This window comes from Piliocolobus tephrosceles, chromosome 8 (genome assembly GCF_002776525.5).
Source record: "Piliocolobus tephrosceles isolate RC106 chromosome 8, ASM277652v3, whole genome shotgun sequence".
Classification (NCBI taxonomy): Eukaryota; Metazoa; Chordata; class Mammalia; order Primates; family Cercopithecidae; genus Piliocolobus; species Piliocolobus tephrosceles.
In genome coordinates this window covers 93,826,071-93,850,071 of record NC_045441.1, presented here as the reverse complement: position 1 = coordinate 93,850,071, position 24,001 = coordinate 93,826,071, and the positions used below count along the sequence as shown (strand labels likewise).

General features: G+C 35.0%; 1 protein-coding gene across 1 annotated transcript in view; it reads right to left on the bottom strand.

The window, feature by feature from the left end:
- Positions 1 to 24,001, bottom strand: part of MAGI2 (membrane associated guanylate kinase, WW and PDZ domain containing 2) — a 1,516,313-nt gene that overhangs the window by 624,585 nt on the left and 867,727 nt on the right. The window contains exon 3 of the mRNA XM_026448702.1: positions 14,865 to 14,984. Coding sequence (XP_026304487.1) covers positions 14,865 to 14,984 — 120 coding nt within the window. The remainder of the gene's footprint in view (positions 1 to 14,864; positions 14,985 to 24,001) is intronic.

The following is a 24,001-nucleotide window of genomic DNA, read 5'->3' as shown; positions in this document are numbered from 1 at the left end:
ATAGTAAGGAATTACAGGAGTTTACCAAGAAGCAAGTGTGGTCTCAAATTGTACATAATAGAATTAAATAAATAATAATTGTAAGGACATCCAAGAAATAAAACACAAGAAAAACCATGAATAAAGGGAATGTAACCAGTTAACATGAGAATGAATACCAACAGGATGCTTCAGAAATAAACTAAATTTTAAATTAAAAAATAACATAGGAAAACAAGAATAAATGAAAACAAATAAACCACATTGTTTTTCCTCTGTTAGGGCAATACCCTTATATACTTAGAGACAAACATTTGTATTCCCCTTACCAGCCTCTTAATGACAAGAGAGGCCTGTCTCATTAATGGAATAAGGATCTGAAGATTAAAGAAGAATAAAAGAGGAAAATGACATTTTCTAAACTACAAGGGATATAATTTATTAAATTATGAAGAGAAACGAAATGTCATTTAAACGATTAGTTTTATTCACAACTTCAGGCAAATGTAAGTATGTAGTAAGACCCATTTACTAAAGGAAGATGCCAATACACCACTAGATTTACTGAATAACCTGTAAAGTGTGAAGAATCAGGGTACATTATATCAGTTTCTGAACACATGACATGCCAAACTATAGAATCTTCATTTGAACAAAATACCCCCATGAGCATGCCCCTTTCTAAGACAGTGTAGCTTTTTATACAGGACAGACAGATCATTTTAGTTAAATTTCCTCTGTAGTCGACAATGAGTCATTGCCTTGTGGGTACATTAGAAAATGTCATTTCCACTATTCTCACTGTTTTTCCCCATAGCTCTACAGGAAGAAAAAATGTATTAATTTGTAAAAGCCAGAATCAAGAAATAAGATCAAGTGAAGTATAAAATGAAGCATTTCCCACTAGAGGAAGTTTTCCAGGATATAAAGTTGAGCTGTAGTAGAGAATTCACACAGGACTCTTAATTCTCAGAAGAAAGCAAAGCATAAAGTAAAAATACAGAAAGCAAATAATGCCAGTTAGCTTTTGGTAGAAAGAAAACATTTGAGAGGCTAGTAAAAAGAAAATATTTTAAATTGTGAGAGAATGAAAACAGGAGCTAAATATTAAAAGAAAGAAAATCAAGGAGTGTACTAAAATGAAGGTTATTGCAAAGACAGGACTATGCACATGAATTAAAAATGTGACCGTATAATAGGCCAAATGTCTTTAACTTTTGATTTTGTTTTGCCTCTAAGATAAATATATAAAGAGGCCTGGTGCAGTGGCTCATGCCTGTAATCCCAGCACTTTGGGAAGCTGAGGTGGGTGGATCCCTTGAGATCAGGAGTTTGAGACCATCCTGGCCAACAGGTGAAACCACATCTCTACTAAAAACACAAAAAAATTAGCTGGGTGAGGTGGCACATGCCTATAATCCCAGCTACATGGGAGCCTGAGGTAGAAGAATCACTTGAACTTGTGAAGTGGAGGATGCAGTGAGCTGAGATCGTGCCACTGGACTCCAGCCTGGGTGACAGAGTGAGACTTCATGTAAAAAAAAAAAAAAAAAAAGAGTATCTACAGCAAACCGTGAATGTGGGCTTTTCAGGAAAATCAACCAAGATAGTGATGTATTATTTCCTCTCCAACTAAAAACACAGCCTTTGAAGCAAGTGTCCTGCAGCTTTTACTCCTTAGAACTCTGGGGGACAGGTGAGAGTCCCAAAACTGAAAGAAAAAAAAAAAAAAAAGAAAAGAGGAATAAGAAGAGAAAACATTTCCAGATACTATCATGCTGAGGTTTCTAAAAAAAAATGGATAAACTTGTAAATTTGTGTTTTATTAATATGTCAATTTTAACAATTTGGTAATGCACCAATAGTTTTCCGTATCCATTTTAAATCCAGCACATTCATTAGTTGCTTTACAAATATGCCACATACAAGATTTCTGACTTCATAAAAAACATTATTGGGGAAAAAGAATGTGCAGTTTTTAACTTTATTATAATTGTAAAATATCTAATCACTTTTTTAAAGTATATTTACATATACTTAGAATGTTTTAGGCGTGTAATAACATCATCAGGTTTGTTTGCATTTATACAATGCATTTCTGAGATAACTGTTGAGACAATTTAGTCAAATCTTAATTTGAGAATAAATTTGAATATATATAATAGTTTCCAAATAGAAAGTAGTTAAAATATTTTATACCAAGAGTTGCATTACATTTGTCTGGCATTTTCAAGGAATGTAGTATTCTAATTAGGTGAATATTCTAGCCTTTCCCTTTCAGAAGTCCAAACTTTTGAATTTTTATTATCTTTGAAGGAAATTTTTTTTGAATATTACCTTTCTGCACATAACCTTTTCTGGATAGCTCCGGGTCATTATTAGGAGAATCAACAGCTATGCTGGGTTGCAATATTTTGATTATCTCTGTCAGACTGATAAGCAGTTCCACTGTAAGAATGACCCCGGATGACTCAGTTTTTCATTCCTCTGTCAACTTTCTATACTTTCCCTCTGTCCTCCATCACTGTCAGGCTGTCAACCTGCCTGTCTCCAGGGGTCTCCAGCCCACATCTCCCTAACTTGCAAACACCATTATACACATTTTCTTTAATTGTTTGCTACTACATTTTACCACAAATGAGACCCCTATTAAATTGAAGGGGACTAGGGGAGAAGGGAGGAGAGTAGTTAAAATTATCTAACCTGTATACACTCTTTGAAAATTAGTATTCCTAGATATCCTTGAAGGTAGAAATGTTAGCAACTGCCCCTGTTGCAATGTGTTATATTTCATCCCAGGTATAATCACACTTGTTTCATCTCCGGGGAAACCAGATAGCTGCATCAAAAAGTTTTTCTCTGGAAGTATCATGGAGACCATTTACGCTCATCCTTAGAGAGCAGGGACAGAAATAGGAAGTATTTAATCCTTCTGGAATTGTTCCTGAGGGACCTGGCATGAAGAAACCTTTCTGTTCCTATGGACCAGCCAAAAGGGAACAGATCCTTTTCGGAAATGGCATCCTCCAATGCCAGATCCCAGGGCCAAAGGGCAGGTTTCTCTCGCCAAATGCATACCCCTTGCTGTAGTATATTTACATATGGTATGGAGGTAAAAGAGAAGAAAGAAAACTTATTGGAAAATTTTAACTCAAATGTGTTCCTTTTATTTGTCCATCATTGTCAGAATTATGTCATTTTGGGCCTATTGTATATTGTTTAAAACTTTTTGTTTATTGACTCCACATGTTGTTTTAATTTAGGTTACTATTAGTATTCACATTTAAAATATGCATTTTCAGGTTTATAATTTTGCCCATTAATCAGTGAAAGGAGCCGGGCGCGGTGGCTCAAGCCTGTAATCCCAGCACTTTGGGAGGCCGAGACGAGCGGATCACAAGGTCAGGAGATGGGGACCATCCTGGCTAACATGGTGAAACCCCGTCTCTACTAAAAAATACAAAAAAACTAGCCGGGCAAGGTGGCGGGCGCCTGTAGTCCCAGCTACTCGGGAGGCTGAGGCAGGAGAATGGCATAAATCCAGGAGGCAGAGCTTGCAGTGAGCTGAGATCCGGCCACTGCACTCCAGCCTGGGTGACAGAGCGAGACTCCGTCTCAAAAAAAAAAAAAAAAAAAAAAAAAAAAAAAAAAAAAAAAAAAAAAAAGAAAAAAAAAAAAAAAAAAAAAAAAAAAAAAAAAAAAAAAAAAAAAAAATCAGTGAAAGGAATAAAGCTTTCACATATTATAAAATAATTTAAAGTCACTCTAACATAAAAGGAAAAAAGAGAAGGGTAAGGTGAGGTGCAAATCTTAGCAGGGAACAATGACTAATCGATAAAAATTTATTTTCATTTTTTCCATTAATCCTTAGAATAAAGGAATAATAAACAAACTTATCGTCCCTTATAGTTTATCAAAAAGCAGACAGAAAATGTGAATTAGCTAATAAACCCCAAGTCCCACATGTCCACATATTTTCAAAGCCTTTACATTTCCTTAATGAGAAAACATACATTCCAGTTCCTTTGTTTTAAAATAAGTTTTGGAATTTGTATATGTTCCAATATATTCCAGGACCTTTCTACTTCTTTCATAGGTTTAACCTCATTACTTTTTATCTCTAACTCTCCAGTGACTTTCTATAATGAAGGCAGAGAAATGAAGGAAGTCTTCATAATACTTGGGAGAAAAAATAAAGAAAACATGAAAAAAGACAGCAATTTTAGAGAAGGGTAATTATCATTAATTCATAGGTAGTAAAATACATAGAACTTTGGTATGTGTGTGTGTGTAGGGAGTGACTGAAGGTACAGTTTTGTCGACCAAATGTACTGTTTTGAGTTTGAGCGATTTGATAGACTATGAATTAGTGTAGGGAAAACCACACTATCGGAATGGCCATAGCAAGATAAGAACAACATCCCAGATAAAGTGAGAGGGAAACATATGAGAGAAACAGAGGCACACAATGTTAATGACAAGAATTAAGACAAAAACGAAATTATCAGAGTTATGACATGTGGTTAACTCAGGACTAGATTCTAAGGCCAAATGGATGATGCAGCTTCAAAGTATCGGCCTAGAGCATTCTGAACTAGGAAGTGGGTATGTCCCAGAGTCTTAGGTCAGGCTAAATCTCTATGTGGGGGTAGAGGGGTTCTTATTGTTGAGTTAGAAGAAGAAACTCAGGTATTCATCGATTCATTCAACCCACCTTTATTGAGCACTCCTTAGGTGCCAGAGATTATTCTGTTTGAAAATGAACAGTAATTCAAACAAATGTTCTGACCCCCCTGAGTTGACTTTCTAGTGAGGTATACTGACAATAAATAAACAAACAAATGGGTATAGAATACATGGTCAGTTATAAGTGCAATAAAAAATAAATAATTGGAATGGAATAGAAAATGAGAGCGAATCCGATTTTGGATAAGGTAGTCAGGTAGGAGCTCCCTGAAGACCAGATTTTTGGATGAATATCACAGAGTGACGAAAAGGAACAGGTGGATATTAGGAAGAAAAGTAGTCCAGGAAAATGAAATAACAAATTCAAGATCCTGTGTGGGTAGGAATGTGCCGGTTGTTTGAGAAACAGAAAGGAGGCCACTATAGCTAAAATAAATAGGTTGAAGACAGTGTAAGTCAAACTTTCCATTTTGTTGTAACTTATAATTAATATTAATTTGTGCTTTCTACTGGTCCCTAAAAATTCATATTTGTAGAGTGTTTCAGAATACCCTTTCATGGAATCAGTTCTCTACAGCCATGATATGTGGACAATTGATCCTGATTTTATCTGGTTGCTACATATAGATACAACCTGTAACGGATCTAAGAGAACTATTAGTCAAGGAGATGCTGATATTAAATTTTAATCTAGTGTTATGAATGATTTGCCATAATAACGAGGGTTTCCAAGCCTTCAATAAGGCGGAGCTTTCATACAGTGTGAATATTCTATAACATGATTACTTTTAAACATAGGCAGCAGAGTATTTTGACAAATATTACTGTATACATTTTAATCAGGCCGCTCAGTATTTCTGTTTACAGTATGGTCAATAGAGGCCTCAAAGTTTCAGATATTGTTTTTGTGCAGTCTGAATAAAAGTTGCAGTTTATAAAATAATTCATAAAACCATCTACATCTGTTATAACTTGGTTGGATATCAATGATTTAAATAAAGTAGTTACTTAGCAATAAAAATTAGGGCATTGATTTTTCCAGTGTGGATGATTTCTATTTCCCCTGAGAGAAATACTAGACCTGAGGTCAACTAGATTTTATTCTTTGTCCCCCAAAATAGGAATATAGAAGATATAAGGAAAGAATGTCTGAAGTTTTCTTTTTCAGATTTTAAATTCAAATACAAAAATGACTTATACAACAGGGCATCAGGGTATAGCTTTCAAATCATTAATGCATAGAACAAATATCTGAAAAACCTTTGTCATCACATTAGGGCACCATTGAGAAAGACTAGGGTAAATAAAATGTTTGCTTTATTAAGGTCTATGTGTTAAATCCAAGACTTGACATGCAAGAGGCCACTGCTTATATCTACGGGGATATTTCAGAGAAACATGAACTCTTAAGTTAAAAACAGTTGGAATCAATTTCATCAAGACTCTCTCATGTGCCTCTTATAGAATAAGGAAATTTACTGTATTCGAAAGTCATGGAGTTGTCAGATCCAGTGAATATATTACAATATATAGTCATAGCTGCAGCAATACACACATTAAATTATGATGTATTATCAGTTTTGTTATCCAATTTTTTGTCCACTCAGAAAAACAACACAGAGGGTTTGAAAATATGCACCTAATTCATCAAGGTTAATAGATTCTGTTTGTTAAAGCAGTAGGGAGAAACATAAGTAAAATATTTGAAGTCGTGATTTTTCTTCTTCCCACTCAAAGGACATTTTTTTCTGGGTGAATTTTTGAAGTGTTTCAGATAAAAATGGAGACAACTGAAGTGTCAATCATTAGATAATGGATTTTCATATTGTGGTATATACAATAGAAACTATTCAGCCTTTAAAAAGCAGAAAATTCTGTCATTTGCAACAACATGGATGGACCTGGAAGACATTATATTGAGTGATTTAAGCCAGGCACAGAGACACAAATACGACATGATTTCACTTATATCTGGAATTGAAAAAAGTCAAACTCATAGAAGTGGACAGTAGAGTGGTTGTCACCAGAAGCTGTGAAGGACAGAGGGTGGACAGATAAAGGGGAAATGTTGGTCAAATGATACAAAGTTTCAGTTAGAAAGAGGAATTGGTTCTAGTGATCTATTCCTCAGCATGGTGACTATAGTTAGTCATCATGTATTGTATATTCCGGAATCACTAAAAAAAGAATTTCAAATGTTCTCATCATGAAGAAACAACAAATATTGAATTCCTAGAGATGTTAATTAGCCTGACTTGATCATTCCATAGTGCCGTGTTTTGAAACATCACATTATGTCCCATAAATATACACAATTATTATTGGTCCATTAAAAATGAAACATAAAAAATCACTAGGAGATGTGCACGAGAGTTAGCAAATCATTGTAATTAAATACATGAGTGTGAGAAAAAAATGAATTAAACGGTCACATCACAGTTTCTGAACCTTAGGTTTTATCTAATATTATTATGGATTGTGAGAGAATCAAAGAAGTGAATCCTATGCCCATGCATATTGACCTTACTTTAATTATATTTCTGTCAGCTACAATGGAACAAAAAACTTACAGAACAAACAGTAAACAGGTTAATATTGTAGTTAAGGTGTCAGAGCAAATCACTTCATTTTCTCTTGTATTAGTCTTTAAGTTAATACTTTTATATGATTTACATGATAATATTAAAATCATTAATTGCTTATGTCAGTCCTTCTAGTCTCTTTGGGGAGAAAAACATGCTTAGAAATAGGCATTTATGTTGCATATTTTGAAAAAGTTGGGCTCAAAAAATTCCTAAACTGAAAGCAAATTGTACTTCATTGTAGAAGACAATGACACTTCCATTCCTAGTGCCTTATGTTGAACCAACATGGCATGCAAAAATCGTACACTATCTGTCAATAATTCTGAACACAAACTGAATCACTTACCAAAAATTTCTGGCATTTTAAAACTTTCAAGGGGTATAAATCTTCACTATGTTTTCCTCTACTGGTCAAATAAACATTTAGTGAGCTTTATTTGTAAATGGTCAGTGTTCCTAAAAAGTACACCCAAATGCATGGCTTAGAACCTTCCACAACAGAAATATTGCCAGAAACAGGAGTCAAAAGTAAAAAATGCTATAACCTGGATAGGTAAAAACCAGCTGGACCCTTTTATCTGTAAGCGCCAAGAATCTACTGCTGTTATGAAGGTTATTACTTACACAGTAAAAATTTCCTCTTGTAATAGTGTGCAAAGGGAAAAAATGAAATCATTTTGATCTTCTAAAATGACAAAAATCTTAGCATCAATTTAAGCATTGATATGCCTTTCAAAAAATATTATTTATATTTCAGTGGTTAGAAATTTGAACTGATAGAATAGTTTTGCTCAAGGTGATCTGTGGTGCCAATAATGATTTTTTTTAATGAGTATCTCTTTATCACGCGATGCTATCTTGATTGTAGATTCAAAATTTCTGATTAAAAATTTCAACATCAACCTATGCTAAAATAAAAGTTGATTTTAGTAAAATGAAATAGATTTGCACAGAATTTGTTATGCATCTTATCTCATCATAGGAGTGTTTAGCTTAATTGCCTAGAAAATTATTTGTACTTAATACTTAAATTTCTATAGGATTTTATGTGCTACATCATGAAGTACAGCACTCCTTTATGTAGTTATGAGAAAACTTAAATTTCACAGTCCTCTTAAAAAAATTGTTCAAGAAACCTGGTGTGGTGTTTGCAGTAGGCTCAGGTCTATGTGTATACTAGGGTCCATGATTATAAGAAACCACAACATTTAAGAGGAGGGAAATGTCATGTTTGTACTGTATTCTGTCAGATGCCTAAATAACTTGCTGGTCTTGATTTGATCCCCTTAAAAATTGGGACAATATTACAAGTGGGCTTATGTCCATTTAAAGAAAACATTTAACTCTAGGATCAATGACCTTTTCAATAGATAGAAAAATAGCTTTATTTTAAAAACAAAACAGTCTAATATAGTAGCAGATGTGGATTGCATTGGGGAGTTATACCTGATATAAATGATGAATTGATGGGTGCTGACGAGTTGATGGGTGCAGCACACCAACATGGCACATGTATACATATGTAACAAACCTGCACGTTATGCACATGTACCCTAGAACTTAACGTATAATTAAAAAAAAAAAAAAAAAAAAAAGAAGTAGTGTTCTGGAACATAGTTGTGGATTATCTCAGTAGGTGAATTAAATGAAATCAGTCCAGGCACGGATCAGGGGAGGCAGGTTTAGTTAATGATGACATTCAGCACACAGGTTGAGGAAGACAACTGTAAGTATTGAGTGAAACCACGAATGTAAAATCACAGAGACCTGGAAGAAGTAGGTCAGGCAGGATTTGCTGATTTGGAGTCTCAGCACTTTGGACAGTTCCCAAAGAACTGTCTTCCTTACAGGTACTTGGAGTACTTTTTAGAGTGCCATACTTACTAATTTCATTCCACCTCTTGGCATCTCACCTTTACCTGTAGGTGACCTTGAATCCAAGGGAATTATCTGCATTCATCCAAAGAGCTCTGTGGTCTGTGTTTCACAGGAAGTCAACACCTTCAGTCCTAACATGAAGGTTCATCATTTCTATGTTACTTGAGATTTTGTCAGACTCATCAGTAGGGCTTATTAATCAATAATGGATTATTAATAATCAATTTATTAACAATAAAATTTATCAACTAAATTTTAAACCTGATTCAATATGAAAGGTGAGGATGAAATCATCCAAGTCATGCAAAAGAGTCCCTTTACCAACACCTGATGGGTACCATCATGGCCAAGTCCTCCAGGCATTTCACATGCAAGGCTATTCAGCAGATGTTCTATATCAAATTCAATGAGGCCTTCAGAATGGGGAGGTGGAAGCAGAAGAAAGGCTTTAAGAATCAACTAAAACCCTGCCTACAGCCATGTGGCATAGCTATAGATGGTAACTAAAGCACATTAAGCCCTTCCTTGCAGGCTCCAGGAAGTAACAAAATTGCTCTTTTGGAACAAGGACTTTAAGTTAATTTCTTAAAAGGCTTAAAAGGCAGGACTACAAATCAGGGCAATCTATCTGATTTCTAACCAAAGGACAAATTATGCTTTAGCCACATCTATCCAGCAAGTTTAAAATGAGAATTAGCAATAAAAGAAAAATGCACACATATAAAAATATTTTTAAAATATGCTTTTTCCTCATAATTATTTTTCAGGTGAGTGCTTTCTGTTCTAAAACCCAGTGGTGAGGTTGAAGCACAGAAACACCATAAAATTGGTTTTCTCTATGATTAGCAGCTTAAACTAGACATTTTATAAAGGATTCTCTTGATCTTTGTGAATAGAAAAAAAAAAAAAAAGAAAAAAAAATTAAGTAGTTCCTAATATCCCTGACAATAATTACACCAATTTTGGAAGCATTTCAGATAAGCAAGAAGAAACAAGGGTTATGGCTCTACCTCCAGTTTCATTAGCAGTCTTGCTGCTCTGGTTTGTGGGTTAGATTCCGGGACCCTCTTTCAGTTTTACAGACCCCACATAGTTAACAGAAGGTCTGTAACCTTTAGGCTGAGAGTAACTCAATTCCTTATTTTCTTTGGTGTATTCACAGAATATCATAGGTGAATTTTCTGGTCTGACCCAGAGCTGTAAACAATACTGCAAAGGCATGAGACTGCACTAGACGAGGAGGAGGAAAGGGTGCAATGACCTAAACGCTGCAGAAGGGAGAATGTGTAATTTAAATAAATGAGGCTTTTTATTAAACCACTAATTGCTAGCTTTCTCAATATAAAAGTTCTCAGGTCTTTGTCTAGTTGAGCAGCACAGAATTCTGTATATCCTGAAAGTACCAACAGTGCAAAAAGACATTCTTTAGTTTTCCCTGACAAAATGAAAACAAAAAACCAAAACCCCCAAAAAACACATTAAGTGGTAGCCCTAGGTCTAGAGCTTACGACAAGTAGTGAAGAAATGCAGCAATTTTTATTAGGTGAATTTTGCTAGTTCCTCAGCTATAGTTACAGGAAAATCTGAAGATCCTGAGGTTTGAGAATGTTCCCTAGGTGTTTACCCAGGTCATTATGAGACCCGAGAAAAGAAATTCTTATTAATCCATGTATACAATGTGTATTTTTAAGCAATGGTATTGATACAATTGTCAAAGTCTTATACGTAAGTCAGCCTTACTCTCCAATAACCAGCTCTATGCACACTAGTCCAATTAAGTTGGCACCAAACCCAGCAAACTAAACTGCCATACTGAAAAGCTGTCTGAAAAAGATTCAGAGTAACCCATTCTGGCTCACAAAACTTGGTTATGTTCATACAGTTTCAGGACATTACTTTCAAAAGTGAATTGGAACCTAAAGTTTAAGCTGTATTTTAAAATATTGGTATTAAATGTCACGACATCTAGTGTATCATGAGAACAATGGAGATTTACCATTAACATTTGATGTAATTTTTCAGCTTATATAAAATCAGTTTTTATTTTTATAAACAAAAAGTCATATTGTTAATCATACTACTCTTTTAATGATCTCGTATGGTAAGCCATTGGTTCATTCTTACATAAATGATATTTAAATAAGGTTATAAAGTATAATACATTATCATTAAAAGGATGCAAACTAATGAATGATACTAAATAATGTCACAAAGCCCATGGGAAATTATTCTGTAAAATGTATTATTTAACATCTTTGATAAAATTATTTTCCATGATTTACAGAGTTATTTTTCATATATGGTTTAAGGCAGCTTTATATTATTAACACAACTTCTTTATTTAAAATGTTTTCAATCCATCTCTACTATCTTTTATTTTTGACCATATGAAGAAGGTACAGCACTAATGCATAAAACTGTTTCCTTTTCCTGGGTATTTTTGCCTATTTCCTGTAAATGTAGCAAGAAGCAATTCAACGTCTCAGCCGCAATTTAGGCAAATGTCTCCACCTAGATTGCCTTATAAATGCTAATGGAAGAGATTTCAATATTTTTAATAACTTCAAAATACTGAGTTCTTGAATGACTACAGTTCACTAAACTAAAAACAGTCACGCATTGTGTAACGAAATTTTGGTCACTGACAGACCACATATATCATGGTGGTCCCATAAAATGGTAATGGAGCTGAAAAAATTCTTATCTCCCAGTGACACTGCAGCCCTTGTAACATCATAGTGCAATGCATTACTCATGTGTGTTTGTGGATGTTAGCATAACCAAATCTACCGTTCTACCAGTTGTGTAAAAGTACAGCAACCTCACCAGCATCTGCTGTTTTCTGACTTTCCAATAATAGCCATTCTGACATGTGAGATGGTATCTCATTGTGGTTTTGATTTGCATTTCTTTAATGATCAGTGGTGTTGAGCGTTTTTTCATATGTTTGTTGGCCACATGCATGTCTTTTGAAGTGTTTATTCATGTCATTTGCCCACTTTTTAATGTGTTTTTCTTGTAAATTATTTTAAGTTCCTTGTAGACTCTGGATATTGGATCTTTGTCTGACAGATTGCAAAATTGTCTTCCACTCTGTAGGTTGTCTGTTCACTCTGATGATAGCTTGTTTGGCTGTGCAGAAGCTATTTAGTTTAATTAGATCCCATTTGTCAATTTTCACTTTTGTTGCAATTGCTTTTGGTGTCTTCATCACGAAACTTTTACTCATGCCTATTTCCTGAATGGTTAATGAAAGACTGGATAAAGAAAATGTGGTACATATATACCATGGAATACTATGCAGCCATAAAAAGAAATGAGATCATGTCCTTTGCAGGGACATGGATGGAGTTGGAAGCCATTGTCCTCAGAAAACTAACACAGGAACAGAAAATCCAACACTGCATGTTCTCACTTAGAAGTGGGAGTTGGTTGATGAGAACACAAGGACACATGAGGAGAACAACACACACTGGGGGCCTTTTGGGTGGGTACTGAGAAGAAGGAGAGCATCAGAAAGAATAGCTAATGGATGCTGGACTTAACACGTAGGTGATGGGATGATCTGTGCAGCAAACCACTATGGCACGTATTTACCTATGTAACTTAAAAGTTGAAGAAAAAAAGTTGTAGCATATACTGTTTTGTATAGCATATAATACTTGGTAATGATAATAAACAACCATATTGCAGGCTTAGATAATTACCACATTTTACTTTTTACTGTAATTTTAGGAGTGTATTCCTTCTACTTATTAAAAAACGTTAACTGTCAAGGAGTCTTGAGCAGGTCATTAGGAGGTATTCCAGAAGAAGGCTTTGTTATCATAGGAGATGATAGCTCCATGCCTGTTATTGCCCCTGAAGACCTTCCAGTGGGACAAGATGTGAAGGTGGAAGACAGTGATACTGATGATCCTGGCCCTGTGTAGGCCTAGGCTAATGTGTGTGGTTGTGTCTTAGTTTTTAACAAAAAAGTTTAAAAAGGTAAAACAATTTTAAATAGAAAACAAGCTTATAGAATAAGGATACAAAGAAAGAAAAAATATTTTTGTACAGCTGTACAATGTGTTTGTGTTTTAAACCCAGTGTTATTACAAAAGAGTCAAAAAGTTAAAAAAAAAAAAAAAAAAAAAAAATGGAAAAGTTTATAAAGTAAAAAGTTACAGTAAGCTAAGGTTAATTTATTATTGAAGAAAAAACAGTTTTAAGTACATGTAAGGCAGCCTAAGTGTACAATGCTTATAAAGTCCATGGTAGTGTATAGTAATTTCCTAGGCCTTCACATTCACTCATCACTCACTCACTCATGTATTCACCCAGAGCAACTTCCAGTCCTGCAAGCTCCATTCATAGTAGGTACCTTACATAGCTATACTGTCTTAATCTTTTATACCGTATTTTTAACTTAACCTTTGCTATGATTAGGTATGTTTAGATAAACAAATCCTTACCATCAGGTTACAATTACCTTCGTATTCAGTATGGTAACATGCTGTACGGGTTTGTAGCCTGGAAATAACAGATTAGAGTACATAGCCTAGCATGTGCCAGGATGTAGCATCTAGGTTTGTGTGGGTACACTCTATGATATTCCCTCAATGATGAAATAACCTAACCATGCATTTCTCAGAACTATCCCTTTTATTAAGAGACACATGACTATAAACTGAGGAGAAAGCAGAGGGCTAAACTGTTAACATGGGAAACCCATGTTATTTGATGATGTTTGCTGAACTTTGCATGTATGACAGGCTAAGCAGCAAAGTATATATCATGCATTCTGTTTTTAATATCACTATTAATTGCAGTTCAATAAAACTAATCTTTGCACTTAATAATCTATACATATACTTTGTAACTGTGAAGTAGGAATGAAAAATTATTTTCTACTTTTTTAGTTATGTTATAATTTCATTATATATATACACAGATACATACTTTCATTAGATATAAACTAGATGCATATAAATGTTACCCAAATTGATAAGTGCAATCATTTCAACATATTTTTACTTATTTGCATTTTTAATGCCATAATTCCACTTTTACAGATGAGACTACTAAGGTTTAGTGACATTAACTGTTACTTAATTTATGTAGCAGATAAATAACGAAGCCTCTTTTGAAACAGAGATTTTGGCTTATGTTTCAGTGCTTCTTCCACTGAGGTATAGTTCCTGCATTCAAGGTTTTGGTTTCATTTGTTGTTCACGTTTGATTTGGGTACACAAGGAAACTTCTATTGTGGTAGAGATTTGGAGTTCATTCACAGATAATATTTTTTCTACCCCATCATTTTGCATAGGAGAAAAGTGAAGGCCAGTGAGGTAGAGTAATTTGAGAAAGCCACACAGAGATAATGACAGGACTAGAATTCTAGTCCTACCCTCTTTTAGATGACATCTTGAGATAAAGACATTTTATCTGAAAGATCACAGCTTAATCTCAGGAGACAATCACAAGAATACTTCAGTGTGTGTGTGTATGTGTGTATAAAATGGGTATATATATACATATATATTTAAAAATATATATTATTTTCTCTAGGCGTATTAAAAGTACACTTGATTGAGATGTATTTTCACATTTTTAGGATACATTTCTAAACTCATCTTATTAAAGCTCTCAAACCCAAAACAGCCCATTGGTAACCTGGTGTCCCAGTGCATTTTCATCGAATGAGAAAAATGTGAGGCCAACAAAAAAGAGATTTCTCAGGAACGTTGTGCTTACCTTCATAAGTCCCACTTTCTAGGAGAGCACCACTTTTCTCCAATTCCATAAAATCTTCAACAGTGATGAAAATATAATCCACTCCAGGGACCTCACCCTCCTTATGTGGCCTTGTGGTGCCTGAATAAAGAAAAGTAAAAACAAAAGAAAGATGCTAAGTGATTTGTTGTTGAACTTTAGAAATACCACCATACTTCTGAATATTCAGTGCCACTTGTTTGTACATCCTGCAAGTTGGCAGTTTGCATTTGTCCTTCTGTTTGTTTGGCAACAGAAAACAGCAGGGGGTAAAGATTAAAGTAAATGTACAAAGCACTTTTCTTCATCAAGCTTATAAAGAGTTCATTGCCATGTGATATGGCTGCATATATTTTTCAGTGAAAAATTCAGAACATTGTGCCCTTTGTGAAGAGGTGGTTTGAATATTGAGCCAGCAGTCTGCTAGTCCAGGAATTCATATATTTCACTCAATGACTGAACCTCTATTGTCCTGCAGACTGCTGCGCTATGACATAAAATACAATGGAAAGTAGCAATCTTAGGAAAATGTCAATTTATCTTTTTATTTTCATAATCTACTTTCTCTTGGGAGGACTGTTTGTTGGTTTTCATTTGTTAAATTTACACCCAGAACCATTTTTATTTGATTTAAAGGATCACAAACCTTTACTATTACTTAAAATTAAATAATAATTAGAAATGTGTTATAATTAAATTGTACTAGTAATTGTGACGCTGGGAATATAGTATCAAATTTGACAGGAAGAAACTTTCTCTGACTCCATCACATAGGCTCCCCCTTATGTGGCCTGCCTTCTTTCATTACTGCCACTAATTCTGACTGAAGTGACTCCCTACCAAGGGTTACTGAATGGGACCACTGTTCCTGACTCCTCCATCACCCATAGAGGGAATGGAGCTATAAGAGCCAAAGTGGCAGGAGTATCAGCTGCTCAGACTGTAGCTCAGTCCAGCTCTCCTGAAGAACACAGCCTTCCAGGCATGCTGTCCAGTTTGTGAGGCAAGAGCAGAAACAGAAACATATTCAAGGCTGCAGGTTTGTTTCCAGGTAATACTTCCTTCCCTGACTATGTCCTAAGCTTCTTCCTTTTTCTATGCCACCTACATAAGACATTCTCATGGTCAGATTGGAATTTACATAATGCATACATGCAAAGAAGTATGCAGAAATATAGAGGCCAAATATATAAGGTAGCACATTGGCAGGCTTCATATATATAGACTCCCCCATATTGTCTATATGCTAAAAAAGTATTTTAAATCCTTAAATTTTATTTTTGTTCTCTGCATTTGAAATCTTTATCAACTAGGTCATGAAAATAGCCAGTCAGTTCTCCTTTTGGTCTATTAGAATCAAATCTGGACTGCAACTGAGAAGCAGAAGCTAATGTCAGAATGTACAATATGCCAGGAAAATTTGATTTTGGATAAAAATGAATAATTCCTATTGAAAACATTTTTTAAGATTTGAAGTTATTATTTTCTAAAATCAAGTTTTATAACTTGTCTTTGGGGGTTGCAAAACAATTTTTTTCCATAATCATATTTAATGACTTTCCCTGAATTGGTTATTTTGTTTAACTGAGTCACATTTTTCAGTATTTCCTACTGCTTTTTTGCTATAAATACAAACCAACTTCATCTAGTATGCATAATATTGTCAAATTAATGTTTCCATGAGAACCTTAACTTTCGATATTTTGACTTTCATGTGCTTAACCCTTGTGAATTAAAAGTACATTAGCATGGTTTTTGGCAATCAATTTGTTTTTCTGTTTATTTAGAACATACTCCAATCTTTAAGAAAAAAATCACATAACAAAGACTCAATTTTCCTTACTAATTTATCTGCATATTTCAGAAGCTACACACTTTAATTAACTGCTCACAGTATGGTAATGCATTTCTAGCACCATGTGAGCACCCAGATCACATGATTGAGGGCAATTTCCAGGGCTGCTTGCTTGTTTGGAGTAACATGGCTGTACCGAATTCTAGTGAACATTTGTAGTTGTGCTCTTCTTGGGAGGCCCATCAGTACTTTCAGTTCACTAAATGGCTTCCCATCTCCATCTTGCACTTCAGACTTCTATGATCGAGTTCTTCCTTCTGTGATAGGCAACATCAGTGAGTATCAACTATTGCTATTGACCCAACTGATGCTGGTTACCTACTTGGACTGAAAGTTCACCTACCTCATTGTGGCTTGAAGTTCTGCTCTAAAATCTCAAATGTTGCCACCTCCATCTTTGACATCAGTCTCTGATCCTTTTTTTCCTATTCTATTCTTCTTTCTAATTATGATCTCCAGTCCCTGATCTCTTGTGATTTCCCTCGTGTTCCCCAAATCTGCCTTACTTGCCTCCCTAACTACTAAAGTACTAGGAAAAAACCAGAATCTCTTCTTTCCTTTAGTTCACCTTCACGATTTCACCACTCATAATTAACCCCCATGTTCACTGTTGGTTATTTCATTATTGACGGCAGTTGCTATAAAAAAACAAACTTTCTCTGACAAAGTACTCCACAAATTCAGATTACTTAATGTCAGTTTGATCCTCCTGATGCTTGATAATTCTTTTGTGTGTGTCTTCTTTTCTCTCCCTCTTATATTCCCAATATTTTCTTCTTTTTCTCTCCCTCTTATATTCCCAATATTTTCTAATATTCAGCTGCTTTGACTTTTTGCACAAGACATGAGCTCATTCTTTCTTGGTAAAGTAAGAGACAATCTGAAACCAAATTTCCTAAAGTTTCCTAATTTTCATTTTTTGTATCTGCATTACTTTCATATTTTTCCTTCAAAATTAAGCCTTTACTGGAATTATCATCCATCTTGCTAAGACAAATTTCTTTTCCTTTGCTTTCTTTTAGAATTACATATTTTAAATTAAATAAATAAAATATTTTATTTGTCAAAGTTGCATATACAGATATTTTAAGTTTTCAAACAATTCCATAAGATTTGTTATTTTTAAAAAGGAGACCCTCAGTCCCCGGTACCCCTTTCTTTTTATCCAGAGTCAAACACACTGATTGTAGCTGATTAATTTAACCTCCAAATCTCTAAATGCTTTAATATGCCTCTTAATTTTTTACTTTAGTAATTATTTCTTGATTTTAAAGAAAATGAGAATCTAACTCTTTTTTGTCTACAATTCTAACCCCACTGCACATACCACTTCCTGCTTTCCTTCCATTCTTCTAATGGAACAATCTTGTGTTTAGATTAGTGTTAAGTGTTTACATTAGTAATTCTACGTAAATCTATTCCCAGCTGAAACTTATGGTGTACTGACTTTTTGTGTGCAACTTAAAAAAAATTTTTTTTTCAGATGGAGTCTTGCTCTGTTGCCCAGGCTGAGAATGCAGTGGCAAGATAACAGGTCACTGCAACCTCTGCCTCCAGGGTTCAAGTGATTCTCCCGCCTCAGCCTCTGTAGTAGCTGTGACTATAGGCATGTGCCACCACACCTGGCTAATTTTTGTAGTTTCAGTAGAGATTGGGTTTCACCATATTGGCCAGGCTGGTCTCAATCTCCTGACCTTGTGATTCCCCTGCCTTCGCCTCCCAAAGTTCTGTGATTACAGGCATGAGTCACTACGCCTGGCCGTGTGTAACTTATTGATTACTCTAGATGTAGTATGTTTTCATATTCATTATTCATTAAATAAACTCCCTCCTTGAGAGATAAATCTCCTCTCAAAATTCACAAATACATTTTATAGTTTTTCAAGTTTATCCTATTGAAGAAATATTTCCTGGAGGCTTCTGACTAGCTCCATTCTGGACTGTCAGCTGCCATCCAGGGATTATCCTTTACCATCATCCTGGGGAGTCACTTTGCCTCTGTCTTGTGCAGTTTCACCTCTTCCCTAGACCCCATGTCTATTTTTGTGGTCTACACCCTCATGGTGGCAGAGCACATCTGTCGGAATCTTCCTGTCAAAGGTTGCATGGAAGCTACATTGTCTGAGATTTTGCAAGTCTGAAAATGTCTTTATACCACCCCTCACTAGTGGCAAATCTGATAGCATTTCAGGAAAATGTAATCATGAAAATGTATTTCTTCATCTTGCTCCCCTGTTTATGTCACCACCATTCTTCTAGTCATGCTAGTTTGAAACTTTCACCTCAGAGTCACCTACCTTTGAGTCCTCCCTCACTCCTTTATCCCATCTCCAAATATTTGGCAAGCTCTATGTCCCATAGCTCCACAACCTCATCCTTCCCGTTTGTCTTGTCTCTGACCCCAGCATGGCCCTCCTGGACTAGGCGGTGACTGTGTCACTGGTGTGCCTGCCTCCCTCTTTTCGTTCATCACTGAACTTCCTGATGAGCCCTGGTGAAGCACAAGGTTGATCACATTTCCTCTCTAAAGGCTTGTCTATCCAATCTAAAGTCAAAAGAGTGGGTTGAAAAGGGAGAGAGAGAAAAATACTGAGAGTCAAGAAGAATCAAAGAATGCCATGATTCTATTATTTACATTAAAACACAACTCTCATGGTATACCAGCTTGTGGAGTTTCTTTACATGGGCTTGCCTTGATGGAACATGTGAGAGGACATAATGTAAGAATTTTCTGCTTGTGTAATACCCTCCTTTCTGGCTTGTCATGTGTCATTCTTCTTTCTCTTTAACCTAAAATTTCCATCATTAGAATTACTCTTTGGTTCAAATGAAAAAGAAACTAACTTTAAAATGATGATATTTTGAAAGTAAGCTGCCTGTGCTTTTTGGGACTCAGTCACTTGTTATCAGTATTACCTTGAGCAAGGTTCTCCACTTCTGTAAACTCTAGTTTTCTTATCTGTAAAATGGGAACAATAGTAGTAGCATATTCATAGGGCTAATGTGAGGAACAAATGGGATAAGTCATATAACATACTTAAGACAATGTCTGGCACATTTTAAATACTCGACAAGGATTATATGTTAAGTACTATTGCCTGAAAGAACAGAAATGATATCATAGTTTTTTTTAATGAAGTCTTGCCATAAATATTAACTGAGTACTTACTATGTGCCAAGCACTATTCTAGATGCTTGAGCTATCTCTCTGAATAACACAGACTAAGATTCCTGCTTTCATGGAACTAATATTTTACTAGGGAGAGGCAGATACTAAATACAAAATAAAAAGTTATATAGTATGCTAAAAAGGGTTAAATCTTATTAATTGACCATAAATCATATTGTTAGAACCTACGTACAGTTTAGTGGGTCAAATACTGAGACTTCTGTCAGCTTAGACAGTATGGAGAAAAGGATGGAGGAGAAGAGACTGTAAGAAAAGGACCTGAAGGGGAGCAGAGACCCACAATATTGGTAGGCTGTACACTACCCAGGTGAGTGATAGCTAGGCGGGAGACTGCTGGAAGTCAGCAGGGGATCCAGAAAGAGCCTGATCATATTTTACTACATCCTTAAAGAGAAATTTCACTTATTTCACTAATTGCTTGGATTAGCCTAGGTCATTTGGCTTAACATCTTGGTGCCCGATACAGGAATTTCTGAACTATCAAAATCATTTTCAAAGGATTGATAAACATGACAGTGCATGGTGGGTTCTAATGACTGGTGTATGTGCACACACACACTTACATGTCAACCCTCATTTTTAAAAGAAGAAAATGACGAGGTTGTGGGAAAAGGGAACACTTATACACTGTTATTAGAGTGTAAATTAGTTCAGCCATTGTGGAAAACAGTATGGCAATTCCTCAAAGAACTAAAAACAGAACTACCATTCAACCCAGCAATCCCGTTACTGGGTATATACCCAGAGGAATATAAATCATTCTACTGTAAAGACTCGTGCACAAGAATGTTCACTGCAACACTATTCACAATAACAAACACATGGAATCAACCTACATGTTCTTCAGTGACAGATTGGATAAAGAAACATGGTAGATATACACCAAGGAATACGATGCAATTATAAAATGAAGAAGGGCACGTATTTTATGGGAACATGGATGGAGTCGGAGACTATTATCCTTAGCAAGCTAACATATGAACAGAAAACTAAATACTGCATGTTCTCACTTATAAGTGGGAGCTAAGTGGTGAGAACATAGGAACACAAAGTAGGAAACAACAGATACTGAGATCTACTTGAGGGCAGAAGGTGGGAGGAGGGAGAGGAGCAAAAAAGATAACTATTGGGTACTGGGCTTAATACCTGGGTGAGGAAATAATTTGCACAGCAAACCCTCATGACACGAGTTTACCTATGTCACAAACCTTCACGTGTATCCCCAGAACCTAAAAGCTTTTTTTTTTTTTTTAAAAAAAGTGAAAGAATCATGTGGTGTGATAAAATGGTGTGATAAAAAGATTCTTAGATTAAAAATTGAGGACATCTACGTTCCATTTTTGTTTTAATGTTTTACATATGTGATCCTAGATAAAAACATTATTTACTTCTTCACCAATTTTCTTATGCACTGAGCTAAATAATAGATATAAAAAGGGCATGATAAAAAGTAAAAGCATAAACACCATGCCAACAATATCTGCATTCCTTTTAAGTAATATTAATAGTGCTACTAAGAATACTACAGTTTCACAAATATCATTGGTGGTATCTTACTTTTGGAATATATTATAATCAAAGCTTTAAATCACTTAACTTCATTCAGGCTAACACTTATAATAAAGAAAAAAATATTATGCCTAAAGACACAAATTGACTTTTTTACTGTTTGGGTATGAAAAAAACATGAGTCAAGATATAAATCCATTTTGTCTGATTACACACTAAGATGTAGTACACAATGGCTTGGCCACTAGTTACAAAGGTCCTTTTGTCTTTTGTAGACAGACATGTAAAACAGGTAATGCCTACGGCCTAGGCTGCTAGAAGGTTTTTGCCATTTGCTGAGTCATTTGAAAAGTGTGAAAGTGCTCATAAAACCTGATTAGTAGGTCATTTAATTTTACCTGCAGGCATAGCACCTACAACAAAAGCCAGAAAGCATGATTTTAGATCTATGTGTCTGGGAAGAAAGGTATTAGTTGGTGTTATGTCAATGGGCAAGACAGTGGCTGAAGAAGGAGAAAGCAATTGGAAATCTATGAACACCTCTTTGGAAAGTAATATGATTCTAAAAATAAGGAAAATATATATGAAGTGTTGTACAATGGTAATTTGCAGCTAAAGGTAATTAATATCTAGACTGAGGAAACAAGTTAAATTTCTTGAAGTGGTTACCTTATTTTTATGCTGAAATAATTACAGTTGCTTTTGCAACTCAAAAAATGAATAGTTGACAGCAAAGCAAGACTCAGCAGTAATAACAAGTAATTATCCAGCACTAGAAATAGGGTGGAAGATGTGGAGAATAAAAGAGGGAATATAGATGATTCATCATATAGCTGAAGCTCACCTTCTTTTATTGCTCTTTTGTTTTGGTTGGGGCTTTCCTAAGTGGTGTATAGGAAAGTCCAAAATAAGTTTTATTATCCAAGTCAGGATTTATATATTTTATTCTTATTATTTATTCCAGACCACTCCTCCAAAGGAAAATAGAACTGAAAGAGAAAATGCTACTAAGTTGAGGCTTTGTTTCATATTTTATTAATTTCTTAAACAAAACAGCTTATTTATTAATTGCTAAATTAAGTACTGTATGAACAACACCTCCTTCATGAGTTAATGAAAGCATACAGTACTTCTGCTCAAAAGACATGTCTAAACAAAATGCATTATCTCCCAAATGGTTTGCTTATTGATACACAGTGAAATCACATGGAGGCGACTTGTCATTTTGTTACCATGGCAACCGGGAGTGCCAATGAAATTTTTTTATTAATCTACTGTTTAAATGAAGGAACATTGCTCTTTTTGTCTTAGGAAGAAAAGGGCATGGCATTTGTGGTAAATATAATTCTAAAGCGCAGTTCCCCTCAGCTTTCTGCTATTTCCTAGTTTTAGTAAAATACTTTTCTTCAAAAGAGTCGCCAGCTTGACAGACAGTATTATTACTTAGATGATGGCTCAGTGCAGTCATCTATCGTGATCTATTCTGATATATTAAAAATTCCATAGTGCTTGCTGCATGGCAGGTACCCAATACATAGTTGCTAAAGAAACAGACTTGGAATTAATTATTAAGTCAATGTATCCTAAGCAGATGGGTCATTGTGTGAGAATGTGAGAAACTGAATTCTGTTCTTATTCATATAGTCTCCCTTTCTTCCTGGTGTTTCTCAACTGCAAGCTGGAAAAAATAGATCTTGACAGCTAGGGTGACTTCCTCTGTATTCAGCCTTTGATTAACTCTTTGATTCTTGAAGACACTTAAGTTGGTCAGTTACTCATCAGCAAGTAAGAACACAATCACCATATTTGTGTGTGCTGCCAATAAAAACACACATCCGATAGATTCCTTTGGACAATGCCTGTAATCAATTTTTACACAACCAGTCTAGGCCTTGGATTTTATTACGTTCATTTTCAATCATATAAAATCCCAAAGTATGGTTTTATGCAAACATAGAGCTAAAGTAAGCAAAGCAAATAATATAGTTTGGGTCATTGAATTGTACGTGATAGACAGGTTATAAAGTAATGTGTGCCTTATAGATTTCCTGTTAACTGATGGGGTGGATTGGTTTAAGATAAAAAAATTAAAACCTACCATTGGGTGAAATAAATCACTTAAGTATAAAAATTATTAATAGCCTCAATAAAACATTATGTACATTTTATAAAATATTGAAGATCTGACAAATCCATTTGTAAAATATCAGTAGTTACTTTGACTTATTTTCTTAACAGTGTGTTGCTCTAAACCTCAGTAATTGTTTCAAAACTCTCTCTTCTCCTAAGATAGCATGTTGTCAATTTTTGTTTAAAGCAGCACCGGCATATACTAACAATGTTTAGATATCGTCCAAAAACAGGCTTTTAAGAAACCTCTCCTTGAATATCTTGGATATAAAGGTTCAAAATAGTGCCCCATATGGCATCAATTACTGTTTTAAATTTTAACAGTTTGGATTGAGGCAGCATCAGACCCAAACTTGGTGTTTCTTAAAACACAGGCTGCATCACAACCACGTGGAGGACTTGTTAAAGCACAGATTGCTGATTCTCACTCCCCAG